Source organism: Cyprinodon variegatus, unplaced genomic scaffold, assembly GCF_000732505.1.
Source record: "Cyprinodon variegatus isolate N-32 unplaced genomic scaffold, C_variegatus-1.0 Scaffold91, whole genome shotgun sequence".
Taxonomy (NCBI): Eukaryota; Metazoa; Chordata; class Actinopteri; order Cyprinodontiformes; family Cyprinodontidae; genus Cyprinodon; species Cyprinodon variegatus.
In genome coordinates, this window is record NW_015150544.1 from 778147 (window position 1) to 802352 (window position 24206).

At 37.6% G+C, this 24206-nt stretch overlaps 1 protein-coding gene across 3 annotated transcripts; it reads right to left on the reverse strand.

Annotated features, from left to right (window-relative positions):
• Positions 1-472: 472 nt before the first annotated feature.
• LOC107084079 (regulation of nuclear pre-mRNA domain-containing protein 2-like) lies at positions 473-23513 on the reverse strand. Of its 3 annotated transcripts, XR_001481206.1 has the most exons (11): positions 23069-23513; positions 14090-14219; positions 11599-11750; positions 11380-11432; positions 11138-11264; positions 10855-11030; positions 10341-10683; positions 9883-10251; positions 8868-9038; positions 6893-8774; positions 473-2737 (listed from the first exon to the last, which is right to left on the reverse strand). XR_001481206.1 is itself a non-coding variant. In XM_015373746.1 (10 exons), the coding sequence occupies exons 1-10, from the start codon at positions 23229-23231 to the stop codon at positions 7123-7125; spliced, it is 3330 nt and encodes a 1109-aa protein (XP_015229232.1). In that variant the 5' UTR covers positions 23232-23513; the 3' UTR covers positions 6238-7122. The 3 variants fall into 3 exon arrangements, 2 of the variants coding, with proteins under 2 accessions (XP_015229232.1, XP_015229231.1); XM_015373746.1 differs by lacking the exon at positions 473-2737 and having other exon boundaries at positions 6238-8774; positions 8868-9032; XM_015373745.1 differs by lacking the exon at positions 473-2737 and having other exon boundaries at positions 6238-8774.
• Positions 23514-24206: the final 693 nt, after the last annotated feature.

Genomic DNA, 24206 nt, shown 5'->3' on the forward strand with positions numbered 1-24206 from the left:
CATAAAGAAGCTTTTAATTCTTATGCTCCACTAATCTGGAAAACACTCACAGAAAACAGTAAATGGGCTGCTTTAAATAAGGATTAAAAACATATTTCCTTAGAGTGACTTTAGCTGCGCCATCTAAACATTATTAGTTACGTCTAACTTTCCTTTCATTTTCATCATGTTATTCATTTTTATTCTCTTTATTTGTATCACCTTTATGTCACTGCAGTGTAATTTTCTTCATGTATAGCACCTTGAATGATCAAGCTATGAAAATGTGCTATAAAAACATGCTTGCCTTTTGTTTTCTGGAATCAATCATTCTGTGATGTGACTGTAATACAAAAACTTTTCATTTTCAGTATTTGAAAAATAATCTATAAAGTTTCCTATAGGGACAAACTGACAATACTTTGTCAGCTGATGATTTGGGAAGTTCTCTCTCAAAAACAAAAGAACAGCTTTGCATTTTAAATCAGTTTTATTTTAAAATAGACATAAAGGAAACAGTCAAGACAAAGATTTGCATGTCACAGAAATATTGAGTGAAATGAGTATTTGGACCCCAAACACAACATCATTTAAAACTTGTAGAAACCTTCATTGAAAAGCACAGTGCTAAGGCATGTCTTTCAGTCTCAGGAGGTATTTTGGCCACAATTCTGTTCTAAAGTTCTTCTGGGGTTCTGAGATGCCACTTGATAACTCAAAGCTCATGATCCCTCCCCTAAGAGCTTAGACAGGCCAGGCCGCTCCATAGTCCTAATGTGATTCTTCTTAAGGCACTCCTTTTTTCTCTTAGTGCTGCGTTGTGTGCTTGTATCGTGCTGGTAGAGCTGTTCTTAATAAATTTTCAGTGTTCTGGTTGAGAAATGAAGGCTTTCCACCAATATTTAACAGTAAAGAGCCCAGAATGTTAGTCTTTCAATGGGGTTAGGTCTCCATGTAACCGGTCCCACAGCACGGTGCTACTACCCCCATGTTTATAGAGGGTAAGGTGTTCTTCTGGCAATACTTGGCATGTCGCTCTCTTTTAACACAGCATAGGATATGAACATATGTGGACGATGATGCACACAAAACCAGTCTAAACAACTAATTCACTTGTTTGAGGAAGGCACATTGAAAATCTGCAGTTATCTTGATTGAAAAGCTGAAAATGGAGGAGTTTGGAAACACAAAATGTTATACAATATATACAGTATATGGTTGCCCATAATCCTTTCCATGAAAGAGTGTACAAGCACAGCTCTTTAACATCTGTAAGGCTAAAGGTTGTTAGCCTTACAGATGTTTAGCACAGCAGTGTGGAGTTCCTTTCTACCAATAACAGTGTTTTTACTGAGTTGACCTCCTGAAAGGTGAAGGAAGCGAAGCTAGGAAAAGGAGATAGAACCCACAAGTTGCATTATCTGGATGGAAGGCTTGTTTTATTTTTGGACTGAAGTTTATGAAAAGTACATTTTCAATCTTTTAAACTGTTTTATGAAATTGGATATTTAAATTTACAAAACATATTACTTCATAAAATGTGGTTCTGTTTAAGATGTAAGAGAATTGAAACTCATGCCATGCATAAGAACACATTTGCAATGTACTTTATAAAGTCATAGTTATAGCTAATACAGTTTAATGAATGTGTTTGAGATGATGTCACACATTTGCAATTAAAATCAGCAAGAAAATAACTTTCCATAATGTGAATGAAATAAACGTAGCTCAGCCTTTCTGACTCTACTGCAGTGCATCAAAGAGCTCCACACCAGACATGACAGAGATCAAAGAGATATAACCCAATCTTCAAAATGTGGAGATTTTCAAAAGCAATCATGCGTCTTGAACTTTTTTCTCTCATTTTGTTATTTTATCATTTTGTTTTATAATGATTTAATGTGTTTCATGAATGAATGTGAATCAATGAATGTTTCACATCATTGTGAATTGTAAAGAAAAAAAAATCAATGTTTAGGTTGTTTTCATAAAAAAGTGAAAATGCTCCAGTGTAGCACTCCTACATAAAACCAAGAACTTGTATGTGTTTAGTGCGGTTTTCCTGCTGTTCTATGATTCTTCAAGGTTTTTTTTTTTTTTTAAAAACATCGGAGAACAAACAGCATCTTTGAGAAGGAGAACAGAACACGCTCAGTGATGTGAAAAAGGTTTTTAAAAAAGGTTATAAAACATAATCACCAGCTAAGCACTCTTATTTAAGCAAACATGAATGCCTGCCCTTATAGTTTGTAATAATGCACCACTTTTGCAAAACTTTATGTTTGAGCATCTTGAATACTTCTTCCATTAGTTTTCTTTTCTTAACAAATAATGCAATCTGACTGATGTAAATATCATAAAGGTAATTTTGATAATTGGATCAAATACAGCTTAAACTCAATCTGTCAACTATTAAAAAGGATGGAGAAATGGGCTTTGAAATCTAAAATCTAAAGTCACAGAAAACCCTAATCTCCCCAAATCAATAATGAATAAATCATTTTAAAATCCACAGCTCCAACACCTTCCCTGCCCAACGTGTCTGGATGTTTCCAATCTCAATGCTGCGTCAGATGGGATAGAAACATGGAGCTGGCTCAGCTGCAGTGCTCAGTGTTCATTACAGACCGTGAAGAGCCATCATCACCGGGAGCAGAGCAGGATTCAAAGAAGTTCCTCACTTCCATCAGCTAACATGTGGCACAGCGTAGTTTTTTCTCTCCCGTCACATCAGACACATCAAAGTGGCTCTTGATCCCTAAGGATGAGGAGGGAGAGAGAGTGGTGTTAAAATTCAAGGTGGAAAAAAACTATGATATCTTACTTTGAGATGCAAGAACTACGTTATACATCAGCATCAGAATTAATTGTTTAAATTCTTTTAAACGATATTTGATGGCAGAGAAGCAGCTGTATCATATAAATAATCCCAGGAAGGGTCTGCTGAAACCTAAACTCTGCTTTCATTAATATGTGACTCTACTCTTCCCAGTTCAGCAAATAGCACTCTAAAAAAACAAAAAACAAATTGTATTGAACCTTTTAACTAGCTCACATTGGGCTGTTTATTTCGTTTTATCAGGTAGGTAAAGCAGATCTGACTGAGCCAATTTGTAAAAACCGGATCCATCATAGAATCATTTTAAAAACAGATTTATTATATCTGGGTAAAAAGCTTTAAAAAAATAAGAAAGATTTAAAAACCTGAAATAAGATTAATAGATTTCAAAGAAGTCACAGGAAAATTTGATCACTGCATCTCCATGGGGATCAAATTGAAATAAATGGCCACGTAGCTTTAAAAGGTCAAAGTATGATTTAATTGTTTTCAAATAATTATGGGCTCTCCTGAAAAAGCTATCTTGGTTATTTTCTTTCTGTAATTATTCTTCTTTATTTAACCTTTTGTTTGATTTATGTACAGAAACAAACTTTTATAAAACTGCTTCCATTTAAACAGGGCTAGTGGGGCAAGTTCCTCTCTTCTTGCTCAACACAGTGATTTTTTGTGCCTAAATCGAATAAGATTAAAAATGCACACATGCTGAGGTGTGCATTTATGGCTAAGAATCCATTAAACAGTAGGCTTAAACTTTCTATTTTGCAGGAATAATGCACTTAAGCACTGAAAGAGTATTTAAACAAAGTGTTTCCACTTTTCTTAATTTCCAAGTTGCTCTAAGTTGCATTATTATTATTTTTTTAATAATTTGTTTCCAGTGTTTTTTTTTTTTTTGTCAAATTTCACATTTTTTTTCTCATATGCTGGTGTTTTGTGTGTGGGGGCTCTAGGAATAGGAATCATCTTATTGATGTGAGATTAATTTTTTTAGATTTCTGTTAAATAGATGTTTTTGGAAGAATCTGGGGGAAATGGAAAAAACTTATTCAATGGGTTTCTATAAGTGGTTCTTGGCACTGATTCATAAGTTGCCTAAAAATAGCCATACTTCAGTAAGTCTGTATCTATATGGATGCCAATTAAAAGTTTTTTTTTTTTTTTTTTAGGAATGCATATGTGGCATTTAAATTCTTAAAAAGAACATTTCAAGTTAACAGTTATTTAAATTCAAGCATTGTGGTACACGGCAGCTAACCGTTTTCTAATCCGACCTCTAATCTAATCTAAAGCCAGTGCAAAAAGCAGCTTTATCCACTTTGGATTTTTTAAATCAATATATTACTAGAGATCAGGCTGTTTAAAGGAATCGAAAGATTATATCTGAAAATATAATTTTCTGTAGACGAAGGCTAAAAACTTTGATATCTAACATGAACAAACCATCATTCTATTAGTTTTGCAAGGCTTAAAGAAAAATGTAAGGAAATAAAAAGCAGCTATAGCCCAGAAAGCCACATTCTCCTAAACATGGCCGTTCATAGATCAGAGCCAAACAGACGAACAAACATGAAAGTCTCTGTATGGTCAACCGAAGAATAAAAACCTGAACAAGCCGTTAGAAAGTCAGGAGAAATAATAATCAGGTCCACTTTAAAAACATAAAGATCTTCCTGCAGGAATAAACGCATATAAAGGATGTTAAGATTTGTGTGCAGTACTGTGTGTAAAGCCAAGGACAAAATTATTACCCCAGATTTTAATTTTGCCCTTTTTTTTTAAAGCTATTTTGATAGGAGGGAATTTTCAGTGCATTTTTGTAAAACTACTAGTATAAAAATGTGAACAAATGATTTACACACAAGTAAAGCAGTTACTACTTCATAAAAAAATAAATCAGTGGCTTCAGTATTATAACCCTGAAGCACAGAGGTGGCAGTATTTACTTTTGGAGAAAGAAATCTGAGCTTTTTTTATTTGAACTTAGCACAGTTTTAGCTCACAAAGGAATACTAAAATATGATGCTAAAATATGACAATGTTCCTACTTGTCAAGAACTGACAAATAATAGCCACAACACAAAGAACAAGTCTGGCAGAAGCAGGAGAAAAAACTATTCAAATAAAACTAGTGAGAGGGTTCTTTTGAGACCCCAGAACTGCAAAGATACAAATGATTTAATTAAGATAACATTAACCTCAACGCCAATGATCATTATAGCTCTGTACTGGGATAGACGGCAATAGGGACAGCAAAGAAGCTTCTTTAGGACAGACAGCTTAAAGCCAGCTGAATAATGCCAGGGGACCTGCAGGAGGACCAAGCAGGCTAAAAACATCTTAGTCAGATAAGGCAAGTAACAGCTTTATCATTAGTAATAACCTAAAACAATGTATTTCATGTCAAGAAACATGCCCAGGGGGAAAAAATTAGACATGATATTGTCAAGAATCCTAAATCAAATCCAAACAGGGACATCCCATTGATGATCTTTACTCTAACCCCCCTCAATAGACCCATATTGGGTTAAATCAGACAATACAGAGATGAACTATAGCTGAGATCCACAGCCTGACTCAGTGGTGTTCAGACAATAACTTTTGTTCCAAATAACGACAAAATCAAAGTTGTTGTGGACTCCTGATAAGTCAGAGAGGCAGTAGAGTGTAGTGAGAAAATCAAGTTCCAGGACCTTCACCATCTGATCTACCCTGAACCCAAACACCTCAATCCTGGTCAAGAAGGTTTAACAGACTCTTCTTCCTCTGGAAGCTGAAACTGGTACCCTGTGAACTTTTACAGAACCACAAAGGAGAACTTCCTGTGCCAAAACACAATGATGCGGTACATGAGCTGCACGCCACAGAAAGACCACTGCTGGATACAGACTCCAGTTACACTGGACAAGAACTACCGCTGCTGACCCCTCCCACTGCCTGTTTGTACCCCTACCTTAAAATAAGGGATACAGAACCATCAAGGCCAACACTTCCTCATAGATCTAAGCATTTTATTGCTCCAACTACAAATCCATCGAAAAAAGTTATTACTGTATGCATGTATTAGGACACAGATAACGCTTATTTTAAAGATAAAACTTCACAACCGTAAACTATTCATTTCTATGGGAGCTTGCTAAATCTGGTCCCAAGAACAGGCTGGATTCAGGACACTTATTAAAAACAAAGGTGCTTCAGGTATCAGATGGGCTAATAACTTCAACTATGCACAACTTTATTTCCTGAGTATAAAATAACAATTGAGAACATCTAAAAAGGAATGGATTAAGAATTATGACTACATAAGAGAATTTGTTCTTTTTTTTTTCGTTATAAATATGTGATTATTAAAATGGCTAAAGCATCAGAATTTAATGCATCGGTGATGTATCGTTAAATGTTCAAACACAGGAAATGACACAGCTTTCAAACTCATAATTTTATTGGTCAGTACAATGAAATAAAACTGAAGATCATGTCTTCACCTCCTGCAGATATTTACTCCTCAGGGCTGATAGTGCTGCATGCTGAAGAAACAACAAGAAAAAAAAAAAAAGAAAAAAAAAAACAGACGCCTCCACCTTTCTAGAGTTGCGCCGAAAAATTAAATGGGACATTAAACTTAAACTGAAGAAATCTAGATGAACTGGTGAAGTGAGCATGGCTTCACAAATAGGGAATTCCCAGGTTTGAACAATTGCAAAAATAAAAGAAAAACCAATACGCTTTATGAAAAGGATCAAAGGGGATTTAAACTGATTTTTCATTTAAGAAACCACAAGTAAACTGCTGATTTATAAGGGTAGCAGTTAGAACGTCTGGACAGTAAACTTGATTTAGAGAAAAAAACATAGCAGCATCTAAGTCTTCTATGGTAATGGAAGTTGGGGGACAGAAATATGAGGAGTGGTCTGCGAGGAGTTAACCTCCAGCTGACTGACGGCACCTGAACTATCTGACCTTTATTTAACTAAGGCTTCATTACAAATTTAACATTTAACGTAATAACTCGTACTGAAGAAAAACAACACAAAAGGGAATTATATTTAAATATTTATATATGTATATATCCACCTCTCATTTTCTTGAATCTTCTGTCTTTCCTCTGCAGCCTTCTCGGAGCCTCCTGGGATCTTGTCCGTTTTTCCTTCTCCTCCGTTTTTCCTTCTGTTTATTAGCTTCTGTCTGTTTAACCGTCCTTTGATGCCATCAGGGATCTGCACAGCTTTAAAGAGTGTGGATCTGAACACTCTTGATTAGCTAGCGTTTACCCCGCCCACCCCCCTGAACTCAAGATGGAGACGTCAGTACCGTGGGGGTGGGAAGGGTCTCTTCGGAGGGAACATAGGACCGTCTCCTCTCGGCCCTGGCCACCCCGGCCGCTTGCCTCTAAACCTCGGGTCAGGGCCATTGAAACGAGGGAACGGCTGGCGAGGCGGGCCTCTTGGATTTGGATGGCGGGCCAAGTGCGGTTGCCGAGGCGGAGGGGGCCGCTGACCAGGGTGGCGCATTTCATGATGGGGAGGGGGCGGCCGCCTTGGGCCGTACTGACGTGGAAGTGGGCGGTTGTGATGTTCTTGGGCAAAATAAGGGTCCCTTGAAGGTGAGCGTGGGGGAGGAATGTGCCCACGGCCTCTGGGATAAGGGTGAGGAGGACTGAAATACGGCTCGTCGGCTGGGTAGTATGAATCATCGTGGAGGAAATGGCCATCAGATTGTCCAGGATCTTCATGGAAACGCATATCCTCTGGTTGGGGAGGTGGATGCGGGTCATGGAACAGATCGTCTGGATGCATGGATGAATGCTGATGGTCATGGTCTCTGAAAAAGCTATCCCCTCTGCTCTCCATACACCCCCCAGCGGCCGTGTGGGGTACAGGTTCCTGCTGTGGGGGGTTAACCAGACCACCGCCTGGGGATGTCATCATGGGATCAAAGCTAGGAGGAGGGGGCGGTACCTTTGGGACAGGAGGAAGAGCTCCTCCAAAGAAAGCAGAGTTGACAGAGGGACCCTGTTTGGAAACAAACTCCTGATGTTCCTGATTTTGCTCAGTTTGGTAGGGATAAAGTCCTGCTGTTCGATTCTCTCTCACTCCTGGCATCAACATGTTGAAGCCGCTAGGCTGCTGAGGGCCCCTCTCTGGGTGTTCATCACCAAACCAACTCTGGTTGTTTGCCCTCTGAAATCCTTCGACTGTCTGTGAGATGCTGGAACGGCTTTGAACTGCCGCTCCAAAAGCAGGCCCTCCTGGATGCATGGCAACATGTTGATTATGTTCAGCTGGTGCAGGAAGCCTGCTCTCTAACATCTCCTGCTTCCCGAATGGGAAGGACTGGAAGACCTGGCCGTTCTGGGCCAATTCTGGCAGCGGGTAAGCTGGATGTTGAGGATTGTTGGGGTTCCTCTGCATGTTATTCTCAAATGCTACAGGGGCCGTTTTGGCTGCTCCATCCACAGAAGACTGATTCTTGCTCGTAGCCAACGCGGCTGACACCGTTTTATCCATCATCTCATCTTGAGTCGGGGTGCCTCCTCCCTCATCCCTGACTGGGGTTCCCTCCTGGTTTTCTGTACCAGTAACTGGGCTAAAACTCTCCCCTGCTCTAGATGGGTTTGTTGGAAAACTCTGATCGAAGCCACTGAATGCAGGGTTTCCCTGTAGGAAGCTGTGAATTTTAGAGTCTAAGCTCAAAGAGGAAACAGATGGTTCTGGATCTGTACTCAAATCCATATTTCTGTGCAGAGCTTGGACCAGTGCAGAGGCTTTGTTGGAGGTTTTGGGGGCTGCCTCTGAGTTCTGATGTGCAGCAGTGTTTGCTGCAGAATGTACAGTTGCAGGGATGGACAGAGCAGTGCTCTGAGAATGTGCTGCTGATGCTGGTAAGGATGAGGAAGTTGTCTTGCTTGAAGTGAAGGGGTGTGGGGCTACATTTGGAGACGGGAGGGGGGTAGTACCTGTAAAGGAATAGAGAGGGCAAACAAATCAGTAAGTACAACGCATATGTAGTGCTCTTTGTTAAATCTACAGTAAATCAGATGAGGACTGACCCTTAAAGTTGCTATGGCTCTGAACTTTGGACAGGGCACTGAGCAGGTCTGCAGGACTCACATCCACCTTAGAAAGGAGGTTCACTAGTGAACTGGCATCCTGTGGCACCAAAGGAGGAGCGGGTTTGGGTATCACTGGAGGAGCTGTAGGATGATCCTCCACTGCTGTTGCTGCAAAACAGAATATTAGTCGTTTTCATACATTTACCCATACAACAGATATATCTGCTATTTACACATCTTGATTTTATATTACATCACACCTTCAGACTTCGGCTTCTCTAATGGGACCAACAGAATGTAATGCAAGGATAAAGTGGGAGAAAGAAACTATGCATGGTTTTATACATTTATTTATAAATCAAATAACCACAAAGTGGCTATATTTAGATTCACTCCTCTGTGAATCAATAATTTCTAGAAACACATTTTACTCCGATTACAGCTGCAAGTCTGAAATTTGATAGTGAATTATGTCTGTAAAATCCACTTCCTCACAGCAGGGGTATTCATCTTGCTTCTCCGTCATAAAAGCCAAATTTGTTGGGTTTCTGACTAGAAGTTAGCAAGAAAACAGAATCGTTATACCATCACATTAACCTCTGAGCTACGGTTTTGGTTTCTGACCGCTCGGCAGCCATGTTTCGTTAGTTTGCAGCCCCATTTCCCTGATTTTCACATAATAAGGCCGTTTCATTAAAGCCTCAACTGATCAATTGGATTCATGCAGAGCTTAAGCTAAAGTGGATCCAGAAAGAACATTTAGTTTTGATACAGCCTTATTCTGATTGGTATAAAATTGGTAATCATTATTGAGGAAAGAGCTCCAAGTATTTTTTGGATGCGCTGAACACACAGTGGACTGCATTTACCATTTAGGTGCCACTTCACCAAAATGTGCAATAATTTCATACATGTCCCCAAACATCACCCTATAGTCTAGTCAAAAAGCTCGATGTCTTTACATGTGGCTAAGGCATCCAGCTGTAAGTTCCACAAAGAGACTTGAACTCACCTGTGCTTTTTATGACTGGGCTCAAGCTGCTGAGGATGGAGCCAATTTTACCCAGATCAACATTTTCCAAGGCGGCTGCAGGTACAGCTGCAAGAGGAGCAACAGGAGCAGACGCAGGAACAGTTGAAAGGATGTTTTTGGAAATATCTGCAGGAGCGGCTAAAGGAACAAGTGGAGGGGCGGCTGAGGAAACGGCTGGAAGGACGGTGGAGGGAGGAGCTGCAGGAAGAGCTGCGGCGACGTCTAAGGGAACGGCTGCAGAAGGCCTGACCGGCTGGGTAATCTGCTCTGTTGCTACAGATGGCTCACTCTTTGCAGGGGTTGGAGCAGAAACGGCTGGCTGAGGGAAGGACTCATTCTGCTCTTCGACTGAAAGAGAAGAATTGGTAGAATAGTGAATACAGGGATTTTTCTTTTTCATTTTACATCACTTCCCATAAGCAGAAAAGACATTTCACCTATGATGCCACCGCTGTCCATTTCCTCCTCTGACAGCTCCATGTCCGCCACCTCACGGTTGTCGTCCTCCCCGATGATCTCTGAGGGTTTCGGGGACGCTCCTGGTGAGGACAGAGGACTCGGGGCCGGCGGCTCTGCGTCATCATCCATGGCAGAACCATCAAGGTCTGGATCTGGGTGCGCTAACTCCAGGCCGTGAAAAGGGGATTCCGATCCTGTTGGAGATGGAGCGTCTGCAGTCGGCGAGGGGATAGGGGACTCATCCAGATCTGGTAAGGTGGCCTTCAGGGCATCCAGTTTACGCTTGAGGTGGGAAACCCTGTTTGCAAACGTTTGGTAGGCCTGAATAAAAAAGCAGAAAAACATTACAATTCAAGAACAACACTTATAGAAACTATAAGATTTTATCAACCACAAACTGATGATGAAAACAGTGACTGAATAGGACTAAAACAATATTGGCTAACAGATGCAACAACAAAAAGAAGCACAGGCTAGAGCTTAAATACGTACATTAGCAACAATCTTGACCTCTTTGTACTGCATCTCATAAAAGATATCTGCATTTCCAAGAGCCTCAAGAAGTGCAGGACCAATTTTGCTTTGTTTCTCAAAAAACTTGACAAACTCCTGTAGCTGAGCACTTCCCTCCTCAAAATCTCTGGAGAATTTCTTTCCTCCTGCTTTATCTGCAAGAGAGGAACATAAATTAAAGAACACCACGAGAAATGGCTTATTCTAAGATTCCAAGTTAAAACTGAGCTGTGTTGGATGGCAAAGCACGTAAAGGAGGCACCTTTGAGTTTCCTGAGAGCATCAGAGCTGAAGATGTCAACTCTCATGGCTGCCAGCTGTTTTTCTTTGAGGTCAACCTCCTCCAGGGATTTCTTGTACTTGTTTAGTTGGTCTATAAAAGCCTGGGGCTGAAGCAGAAACATTCATAGTTCAAGCTTTAGGTTAATGGACACAAAGCGGTCTGCTGTGTTTATGGAGGTGGTGACCTTATACTTCAGTTTAGGTTTTTAAAATCTCACTCACCACAAACTCAGCAACAACCTTGGATTGCAGCTCAGCTTTAGACACAACCGGAGCTTTAAAAAGATTAAAAAGGAACACAACACATAAAAATCCACATTTATACTTGTAGCATATATCTAAGCTGAACAGATATGAAGAAAGGTTTAAGTAAGCATAACGTTTAACAGGGGGTGGGAAATGTACAGGTTGAAATGTCAGCAGAAATGATGAATCACTCACTTTTTTGCTCCACAGGTGTCTGAGGAGGCGACTCTTCTTTAACCAGGATATTCCTGAGATCATTAACAAGCGTGCCTGAATATACATCCCTCTCCTCCCAGATGGACAGAATCCTCTCCACAGATTTTATCATCTTCGGGTCACTCTCAAGTCTGAAAAAAACATCAAAGAAGAATATAAAAGAGCAAAGTCTGATTTGTGGCAAATTTGAAAACAAACCTTGAAACGTAAACGCTTCACTGAAGCTTCATGGGGCTCAGTTCTTCCTTTAAAAGCAACTTGGAGATGTTTACATGCTTCCTCAATGCTTTAGCAATACCTTGTACTTGCAAATAAAGCGCCTAACTAGATGATACTGCAGGAGACAATATCTACGTTTACATATGCAAACCTTCCCTTGGTCTGATCTAAACTATGGTTGATCAGAAATTCAAAATCTGTCTACAAGGACACTAAATAAAATTAGTAGATAATTACATGTGTATACATGGACCTAGCTGGTGATCAGATTATATCTAAGGCTGAACGATTTTTCCAAAAGTCTAAATTGCGATTATTTTCAACCGATATTGTGATTGCGATTTTCTTTTGCACTTACCACAAGCATTTAAATGTTTCACAGGGTTTCAGTTTCACCTTAAAAGCTGGCTTGTCTAAAGTCTGTTGTTGTGGAACATTATTCTAACCTTTGTTTGGAAAAGTGGTAACTTTTACTTGCTAGCATAGATCGGAGCGCTAGCTAGAAGTTTCTCTTTCATTTTTTGTGGCAGCAAATCCACTTTGTACACATGAAAATTGTCTCTTAGTCTTGTTAAATGTAACTAGACCAAAATTGAGCATCTCTGCCACTGGAAAAACGATCTAGAAATAAGTAAAAATGTCTTAAATTAAGTGTATTTACCCTTAATTTGAGAAGGTAAATGAGATGATATGCCAATGGAATAAGTATTTTTACTCTTAAAATAAGATCATTAGATAATATGCACTTGAAATAAGACAATGCAATTGTTTTTTCTTATTTTAAGTGTAAATCGTCTTATTCCATTGGCAAAATGTCTCTTTTACGTCCTCAATCCAAGAACAAATGCACTTATTTTAAGAAAAAATTACTTATCTAGATTTCGAATTTTTCCAGTGATGCAATTTCAAATTTGCAATTTCTTAAATTGCTGTTATATTGCAAATGCAATTAATTGCCCAGCCCTAAATAAATCATTTAAGCATGTGCGGAAATACTAAATTTTCTGGACAAAGCATGCCACACATGCGCTGTGGAGATTATTTTACTCCAAGGATCTGAATGGACGTGTACATGGATGCCGACCAGGACGGCGATCAGAAAACCAACACCTCTCTATTTTCGGAATCGAATCTGATTAGAATAGTCAGGCCGACATGTTTACATGGCACCTTTTTGATCTGACGAGGCCTTTATTTATATCCATGTAAACATAGCTACCGATACATTTAATAGTGGAAAACTGATAACATGATATTCATCACCAGAGCGGAGGCATGCAAGGACAGAAACACGAGCTGATTGAGAGTCTGGGATTATTTACAGCATTTAATGGCAACATTTTATGTGGTTCTGTTTGTAAATATAAACACTGAATAAACACCCTAAGTTATCACCTAAAAGTGCTCATTTAGCTGTGCTGCATTTTGGAGCAGTATAACCTATCTACTGGCAAAGAAGGCGATACACAAAGTGATTGTAATGTGATAAAAAAAGACCAATAAACCAAATAAAAACCAAAAATGTTCATCCATTAGCAACGCTAATGTTAGTTCTTTATAGTTAAATAGTGCATGAGGATTTTTTTCCAGCTTCTTTAATGTAGTGCTGTTTTAGAGGGAAACATATATGTGAACTGAAGCAGATTAAAATAACAAGAGTGATCAAATGTGTCAGTAGTAATAATCCAGATCAACGGTTTTGAAGTATTGGTGACATGGCAGAAACATCAGCAGACCTTTATGATGTCCCACTGTGTGACAGAGTTACATATTTATTTGCCTCTAAAAAAGTTGCTCTGATTTTATCACAGGGTGTGAATATTTCTCCATGTAATCTAATCAACCAGGAGACAAACTAACACCAGGTCTGAAAGCATTTGAAGGACCAACAAACCCTTTCTGTTTTTCTTTGAGAAATAGAAAAAAATATATTTACAAATCATAAACTACATTCTCTAAAATATGTGCTTAGTGTAGAATAAATTAATATAATCCAGATTCTGGGCATCTTAAGATTTTGAATGAGAGCAAATTGTCAATTACATTTGCTAAACTTCCCTAAACATAAAGGAGCTTTGTGACCATCTAGCATAGGTTTAAGCCTTACAGTGTTTGACCCCAGTCCCCAACTGCTCCCCAAGCCACACCCAGGACCCCAATTCCCCTACAGTGATAAACACAAACATCAGAACAGAGGTTTTTTTATTGTGCTGACCCTGTCCTGCTAAAGCACATTCTACGAGCTACTTACTTGACCAGCTGGAAGGCGTCTGGCAGCACCTCAGCAAACGCTGTACGATAATTAATGGCGTTTTTCCTTTTGCAGTTCTGAATGACATCATTAGCCAGGTACATCAGGTTCAGTCTGTGGGAGGCATTCGCTGTAGAGGGAAAGATAGAGAACAGCATTAGAGAAACAAAAAAGATTTCACTTTCCTACAATAGACCAATCCACTATTGGATCCAACCAGTAAGGAAAGTTAATAACTCTCATATAGTTCACAAATAAAACATCTAACTAAGGATGATTGATTACTGATTGAATAATTAATCTAAATTTGATTGATCAACTAACATTTAATTGTAAGTTCATACAAACCTAAGTTTTCTCTTGTAACGGGAGGGTTTTTCCTCAACATGAGCTAAATATGTCTTTGAATGTCTTTTCCCATCAGGTTATAAATGTTTTGTGGAATTTGCTCCACTTTTCTATCATCACACCCTTCCTTCCTGAGCACAGCTGCTTCACCATGCAGCACAGCTAAATGACTCAAGTGTTTATATGTTTAAAGTTCATTCTGCATCCTTGTCGCCATAAACAGCGTAAATAATCGAACTCTGAATTGATTTGTGTTTCTGCTTTAGCATGCCTTCGCTCTGGCATTCCTTCTCTTGCAAATACCAGTGAGATTTTTCTGAAGAATGAACAGTGGTCCCCTTTAGAGGATGACCAAAACATTACAACACTGAAATAAATTATCTTTAAACTGACATCATCAATTATTGGGATTAACCTTTTTTTATTATTATTATTTTTAGGCCCTAGTGGATTTTATTTGAGTATTTTTCAAAAGAAGACAAACAGAACTAGAGCTTAGAGAGAGGGGGAGATATGCAGCAAAGGTCACCAGGCCGAGACTCGAACCTCTGAAAGCCTGAAGGACTAAAGCCTCTGCAAATGGGTCACAGGTTTTATTCCTGCACCACCGCTGCCCCCCTGTGATGGAACAAATTTTTATCTAACAAACCAATAACCAACGATTGATCAAAACTGGGTCATCTGTTTACATCCCTATTTTTTATTTTTTTAAGTTTGAGAAGAAGCCCAACATAAAAACAAATGTGACGATAATGAAAAAGAAAATAGAAGAAAATGTAATTTTACTAGTTAAGCTATGAAACGGATTACACAGAACCACTAGGAGTTACCAGGCAGCCAACAAGTGAACAATAGCTGACTGTAACCTCCATCCTGTGTTTCCTGTGTTCATTTACTCTAAAAATGTTCTGAATAATTCCTTTGATAACTGCACTAAAAATAGTGCACCAAATCTCAAAGTTCAAAGGTCATGGCCATGAAATCAGAGAAGGAAGAAAAATATCTTGCAGCTAGCTCAGATCACCACTATCTTGATAAATGTTCCACAAACAGAAAGGACACTCTACCAACAACTAGGTGGAAGGATTTTGTACATTTTTTTTAATGTTTATTGTTCTTGTGGTTATTGGGTATTTAAGTTTAGTTTTAAGGATGCAATATATAACATCATATAGTTAGTGTGGGAAATATCCATACTATAGACAGCATTAATATCCAACTAATATATTCTAAGTGTTATAAACAACATAGATTTAAATGTTAATGTAATATTCAGACAGATGGACAGTCTCTAGGATGCAGATGTCCAAACTCTTACGTAAATTGCATTGTTAAATGCTGAAGAAACAGAGTGTGTGTAAAAAAAAAACATGAGAAAGAACATTGCCCAAGATTTACCAACATTATCAAAATTGCAAGATATTCTAAATTCGAACACCTCTAGCTAATAAATTTCTGTAACTTTTGAGGTTTTTGATTAGCAATTTATTAAATATAAGCATAGAACTGACAAACTGGGTCATTTCTTTTTCCAACCAAAGTGAAACAATGCGATATTTACAGTAAAAACGGACTAGGTGAAACTCTAAAATGCGATCCAGTCAATTAAGCAAGAAAGACAATATCTTTAACAAATGCATTTGTTTCCATGTTGCATGTGTAACCAGTGACCATACTTGATTTTTACCTCTTACCACCCAACTAATTTTGGACATACCCAAGTGGCAATGTCTATTAAAACTGGATTCATTCTAAAGTGCAGAGCTTCTAGTTTTCGTGATAAAAATCTCCTAATTGTGACTGTTACAGAACTTTAACTACATCTGTTTAAACATGTTTAAAATGTGAGGATTTTCCATAAAAAAAAAAATAAAAAAAAAAAGCTAGATACCACATGTTGGGCATACATTATAGCATGCATGTTGTATGTATTATTTATTACACTTGTAGTTCTAATTAACATGCGCAAAACTTTAAATCGGTGGGATGACGTCCATTGATGCTATATGTTGTTTTGTACCAAATGGGTCCATTCGGCACAGTGTGCCATATATGTGTCTAAATTATCTAGATTCTGTTTATAAGCATTTTACAATTTGTTGAGCAATACAAAAAACATTTTCCTATTTTGAAAGCTCCAAATCTTCTTCCAAAAATACTTCTTTGAACAATTTCTTTGAAAAGCAAGTTCGTAATACCCCTGGAATGACCTGATGTCTCTCAATCAAGAGGCTCAATAAACACATAACAATATAAGGGCAGAGCCGACCAATAGTCCCTACTACAGATTTAAAACTCTTCTCATTGGCTGCTATATTATGCATTATATTTTCAGAAATGTCATGTATCAGAACGAAAGGCTGGTGGGAAGAGAAGTGGAGCTCTAGCCCACCTACTGGATACGGTGATAACAAGCTAACATGGAGCTGGAAACAAGCACACCCAACAGCTACCACTCTATATAGGATAAGCCTAATAGATGTAATTTTTTTTATATTTTGACCAAATAAAAATAGGTTTTGATGAAGTACACCCCCAATGGTGATTTACTTTATGGAAGATACAATTCGATATTCTTTTTCTGTGAATTATGAAAAAAAAAAAGGATCCTACAGGTGAATAGAACTGGAAAAAATGTTGTCCATGAAGCTGCTGGTGACTGAAGAATAAATTGTCAGGACCCGTCGTACAAATAAAAATGCTAGGGCCGCAACTATTGATTATTCTGCTTATCAATTAATCTCTTGATTTTTTTAATATTAACCAGAAAACAAAAGGTGCCTTATATTTAAACCAGTTTAATCTAAATCTATGTCACTCGAGGAGTTCTGGATAGAAAATACATACAGACAAAATGTTTCTCTAAAATACAAATTCCTAACATTTTATTTTACAATTTCAGCATTTGTACTACTCCAAGTGTTTGTTCTATCAGTTAATTGCAGGTTTTAGAGTCTTCACACCTTAATTAACAATTAATCGATTATCAAATTGGCTGACGATTATTTCAATAATCGATTCATCCAATTGATTCAACCCTAGAAAACAGCCATATTCCTTAGCTGGCAAACATATTGTTTATAATCAATCTTAAATAGTTATATTTTAGTTAAAGCTTTGTTATTTTTAAATATTCTGCAAGTGTTTTTAAAGCATCAAGAATTTAATAAGAATCAAATATTATTAGTATTATTTTAACCATTATAATCAGCCGTATCTGAAATACTTAAAAAAGTGATTATTTTGTCTGCACTAAAAAAGAAAGCTATTTATTTAGTAAAAGTCAACTTCCCTATACCTAATTAAGCTCATTGCAGTATTAGTGATACACCAGCACTACAATATAAGCCTCTTTGTACTTTCATACAGAGCTAATTCTTCCTGAAACTAATAACTGTGATCCTTTAATAGCAAGTTTTCTGATTAAGCCCAGAAAATCCCCGATGAAAACTGTTTATGAAACCTGAACCAAAAGATGTAGAGTGTTGTAACTTAGCAACAAGCAGTGGGAAAAGGTTAGAATTGCTTTTTCCTTCCTTACAAAGAAAGGTTTATTTGTTCTCTGCGTGTGTAACTACTTGAGCATGTTCAAGGTGAACTGACAGCTGCATCGTAACATTGCCGGTACAGATAGTGACAGCTCTCATGGCCGAGCTGCTACTGTTAAGCATCAACATAAGTGCTTTCCTAGCTGTTAGTCATTGGCTACACGCTACAGCATCTCAGAACTGGAAAAAAAGAGCGAGCTAAACACCAGCTGGTCCGACCCGGACCTCAGATTCACAGATGGCGGCACACAAACGAACCATGACAAAAAGGGGATATTTACATCACAGACTTACAGTGAAAATTTCAGAAAAATGAAGAGATTTATAAATAATAAAGCAAAAATCTCCTGTGCACAATTAATGTTGCAGCATTTTTTGAAGTATTTCACTCCTACCATTAATTAAAGAGAATGTGATCAATCAGTGGGAGTAAAGGATTATAAGGATGGACGAACCTCCTTATAAAAAGCATGATTTTAAAATGAAATAACCAGAATTTTAAAGTTCTACACAAAGTGACATTTTTTAAACAATGTAACAGCACCAAATATTCAATATACATTATCATATTTGTTTTATAACAATTTAGACATCTTTAAAAGGTTATTTATTGATTTATCATCAACAAAACTTTGCCTTATTGTCATCAGCCTAATCTTAATATCACTTCCAATCAGAGAAACCTGTTGGTAAAGAATACTTTAAACTTTGCATCTGAAATATTGAAAATTATTCTGGGAACTAAATTCCTGTACAAATTTCTAAACCAATTAAAACAACCTGTTGTATGGTCTTTGCTTAAAATACTACAGTTATCATCCAGTTCAGGAAGATCACCACTTATGGAATGATTTTTAAAAAAAAGTAAGTTTGCAGTACACTGTTAAAAAACTACTTTGCATGACGTGGTTAGACGTTATATAATTTTTAACCGTAAGGGAAGTTTGGATGCAGCATACGAGTTTCTATCTTTTCAAGCTGAAAAGGTCCCTCTTCATATAAACTAGTCAAACTGAAGGTACATTTCTCATCTCATTTTGAATTTCTATAGTGATTTTAGATGGTCTTGCAGACTTAGGTGTGTTTTTCTTCTTAAACATATGACAGTTAATTATAAAATAAAGGAGCCAGGGAAAGAGAAACTGAAAGCGGTAAGAAGCGACTGAATGAGGAATATAAGGAAGATATAATCGTCTGGTGAAATGGGAATTTTGTCTCTTGAGCTTGTAGCTCCAAATAAAAATAGATATGTTATTTGTTTTATTATTATTATTAAATGTTATATTGGAGGAGTTTCCAGGGCATACCAAGATCATTTTCCTAAGTTTGTAAAGGAATCTAACTGGGGCATTTCTGGTAGTCTTTCTGAGCCTTTCATATTTTTTATATCGATATCAGAATCAATTTGCATCCACTTAAGTTCAGAAATATACTCTGATACAAGATTTGACCGTATCGCCCACCTTGACTGCTCATCCTAAACTAATCAGATAATATAAGAGTTAGTTGCTTTTTTTTTTTAAATCCGGTGAAAATACAATAATATCTCTAAGCTTAAGTTCACTCAGATATATTTTTATATCCATGAACAGGTAGCTTGTGATTCATTCCACCCGTTTTTCACTGATAAGCGATTTTGTTGTATTTACTTCCACTTTCATATTCAGCAGGTCTCACTGAAACCAGTTAGTGACCAGCCTCCCATGAAAACGTTACAGTCAAACAATGTTTCTCCAATCTTGCTGCAATCATCTAGATCAATGGTTCCTGTCTCCGTTCCTCAGGGACCCCTGCCCTGCATGTTTTAGATGCGTCTCTGTTCCAGCACAGTGTCCAGTGTCATGCAACAAGGACACAGGAGGAGGGGTTTCTGGGGAAAAGGGTTGGAAACCACTGATCTACATGAAAGCTTTAACAAATATTTTAGTAAATTGCACAAAGAGAGGTAAAAGTCCATCAGAGGAGATAAGTACATTTACACGAGGAGCATGAATACATTAGAGTTTAAATGCAATAGGTTACCAATGACTAGATCAGAGCAGCCCTTTAAAATTGTGCAACTGCAGAAAACAAAAGTTTTCCATCTACTACTACCGGTTAAATACACAGGGTTACACTGAAAATGAATGTAAGAATGACTAATTAGGGCAGGATGGAAACAGAAATATTTGGGATATTATTAAATCTGATTCAAAAAGAAAAATCTAAATTGACCACAATTTTTATGAGCAGCTTTTCAAAATAAATAAGAGTAGCTAAAAACCGTGGTCTGGACATCTATATAGAGAAGTAAATGGAAATCCAACAGAAAGTGTTGGAAACACAAAGTCGTTGTTAGTTAAATATCAGAGCACAAGTCGTCAACTTTGATTTTTATTTTGCAAGCACATGTTGATTAGTATTCTGATGAAAAAAAATAGTTTGAATGCTTTTGAAGGAGAATAAGAAAAAATAGATTTCAGTTCTTCAGTGAGCCATCAGAGCAGATCAAGAGAAATCAACCAATAACAGACAAATTTTTAAAAGAAAGTCATCTATTAACGCAAATCTAATGAAGTTTCAGCGTTGGTCGATTTTGGCTCCGTCCAGGGGACAAAAGCTGTATTGTTTGGCCTGAAGGAATATCACATTTTCCATGAGGACCAGCGCATAGCATGGCAAAATGCTGGTCTCTTGGTAGCTGAATGTCAACCCTGTACTGAATTTTCATGAATGTAGCGTCTGTCAGGTATATGTAGTACCATCGGCTTTGTCTTTATAGCGACTTGGGGAAGTGACGTGTGCCGCAAAGCAGTTTGCAGTCTGATACAGGCCTCTCGGGCCGTGACAGAGGTGTCATTCAACTAGTTGTAAGTCGACGCATAATCACAAGAGCTGTGAAAATATTTTATGAAGGTTGAAAAGTTACTTAGTGTTGGTTTAAAAGTATTCAATTTCATGACGAAAAGAAACATGCATTTTACCAAAGCAATCATGGATAGGTAGCCAATATAAATAAGATATTAATATTAATTGAGAATCATACATCAGGAAAACTGTTAAAAAAATCTAATAGTCTAATTTCAAGGTTAGTTTGAAAGAGGTTTTAAAAACTGCCATCTGTGATCTTTTAGTTACTGTTTTATGTTTAGTGCCTCTTCAGTGACTAATAAAGCCCAACCTGTTGGCAATAAAAAAAGACACCCCTCAAGGAAAACAGGTAAATTAATACTCAGTCTATCACATGACCTCACCTAAATATCAATAGGGGTCTACCGAGACATAACTTCATCAAACACCAACAAAACAATTCAATAAGACAGTTACTTTAACTGAACAAGGCGGTTCTCCAAAACCACAGAAATTCTGAAGAAAAAAAGGAATCAAGCTAAATGCAAACCTTAACTGGTTAGCATATAATCATCTGGAGTGATTTCCAACCCAAAGTTTTCAGTAATTAGCTCATTTATACGACAACTTTACTCAGGATATAGAAGCAAACCATGTACACAAACAATCATATTGTGTGCAATCTCCTATCCTAGATCAACTCCTGGATACCTCTATTAAAACTGTATAACAGGCTTGAGAAAGCAAAAGTAATATATAGACATAGCTACAAATGAATGAATAGCTAATTTATTTATCAGTTAATCATTAACTGGCATATAGAGACTGTAAAATATGCATTTAGAAGAAAAAGAAACATGAAACGTTACTACAACAATAGGCCCGTAGGCAACATTATCTGAGTGGGCCCCATACGAAGTACAACACCCCACCCCGTCGTTGTAAACAACCAACACGAAACGTGCCCTATAAATACAGATTTCATCATTCTTCACCTTCACTAGACATACTTTAGTAAATTCTGCTGTAAAATAAGTCTTATCGGGCTACCCTCCTCACCCACGCTCTCTCCATTCATCTCCTGGTCGCAATCTTTACTCACTGTAGCAGCAACTTCCACCATTCCCTCTTCACTTCTTTGAAATAACTTGTTTATTTTGGGGAGTTTTTTCCGTTCTTGATGCAGCTCTTTTTTACTTTTTCTTTTCTGGAATCCACTTGCCTACCAGCTTTTGGTATCCAACGTCGCTAACACATTGTACGTTTCGGTTATGGTTTTAATCTACGCTCTGGATTACCCATAATTCCAAGTTCAATTGTAAAAAATAAAATACTCAAATACATCGTTCTTTTAAGATCTTTATTGCGGTTTGAAACATATTATATGAGTTTATTTTTTACCAACCGTCTAATGAACTATACACAGTTATTAACATAGTAATTTAAAGCACCACTGTCTGTTTTTCTATTGGTGTCGTGTTTAAACGTCTCACCATCCTGTTGAAATCTGCTGTGTATTGCGGCATAAATAAGGTCCGGTCAGTTAACTTAATGTCAGGTGGGTTTAAGAAGATGTTTTCACACCATTACATCTGCAAAGAGACGTCCTAGTCCCCAAATGCATAGGGGGACTACCAGGTGTTAGTGATGGGGCCCCTAAGAGGTCGGGGTCCCCTAAGCAACTGCAGTCTCTGCTTGCCGATATTTACGCCTTTGGTATTGATGCATCGGATCATCGGCTGTTGGATCGATGTATCGGTATAAAACGATTATCATTTACACCTCTATATATCGTACTAGCTTTGAAGATTAGGTGAAAGGGTAAGTCTGGTCAGAAAAGGAATAAATTGGCAGACAGAAGAGATCATCATCCAAACTGAATACTGTTCAGATGAAGTGAGAAGCAGACAGGTGAATGGATGGATAAATAGACGAGAAAGACAATCAACATATAAAAAATGTGGTAATAAATAAATCCTAAAACTTTAAATGATTTTCCATACAATTGTTTTCTATTTTAATGAGTTAAAAAAAAAACTGGATTGAAATGTGTTTTTTAGATCAATTTGGACAATTGTACTTTAAACTAGAACTGACTGAAGCTAGTACATATTCCTTTAAAAGCGGCCTCGATTGCCTAAATAAGTATTTGTTGAAAACCCTAATTAAATACCTTTTAAACTTCCATATTAACATTTGCTAACCCAGTTCCGACCGTTGCAGCTGTGTTGTTAGCAGGTATAAAGCTACTCACATTTCCTCAAACACTTCATCCACTGGCGCACAATGAGGCTGTGGTACTTCTTGTTGTCTATGCACCAGGCGGACAGTCCCTGGATGGAATCCATGGTGTTGGTCAGACCTCTGAACCTCTTCTCCAAACTGGCTTCGAATGATCCGCCTGTTCCCGCTGCCATGTCCCCGGGATTCAGTTTCTATCGCTCCGACATCAACTTAGCTTGGGCTAGCACTTAGCTTAGCATGCTAGCTAAACCTTACACAAACACCATTGCGTTCAAAAGCCACTCGGCAGTTTCCCGCTGTGATTTTACAAAGAGCTAAAACTCGGCTTAGTTGTTTTTAATCCTCTTCTCGTGTTTAAAGGTTATTCAGAATGAGGTTCTTTCCCGGAGATAATTTGTCATTTCATTTAACACTTTTGGTTAAAACTTAGCGCCTTGTGACATCCTGATGCACAGATGTATGTTTCCGGAAAACGCTGTGGGTATGGTGCCCCCTAGTGGAAGGGAATGCAATATTAAACGTAGCACACGGCGCCACCTGCTGGGTAGGACTTTTTTTTCTTTACAAAACAGAATTGTGCAAATATTTTAATTCATGTCTTAATTTTTTTATTATTTTTAATAGTGAATATATAATTTTAAAACAGTATTTTTTATTTATTTATCTATAAATATATGCATTTTAAAAACAGACATTGAAGCCAATGATTACCTTCCATTTCTCATGAAAACTGGCAGGTGTATTTACAGTGGCAATTTTAAATGCTGTTTATGATAGGGTCAAAGAAAGGTTTCAGACTCCTGATCTAACAGATAAAAACTGTGATCCTGGCTCAACACAGCTAAATCTTAAGCTGGCAGTAATTTCTCAATACCTGTCAATATAAATTTTGAAGGTTAAATATCAAATTGGTCTGAGGGAAGAGGCAGTTACGGTCTATTCTGTGACCTTATATCATCAGAAGTTTAAGTAGTATAATGCAAAGCTGATCTTAATAAGTAAAAGTCTCTTAAAATAACAGTGTTTTTCCATAACTTGAGATATCAAATGAGATTATCTACCGAATGAATGCATTTTTATTCGATTACAATAAGAGAATTCGGTATGTTGCACTTAAAATAATATAATGGGTTTAGTTTTTGTATTAT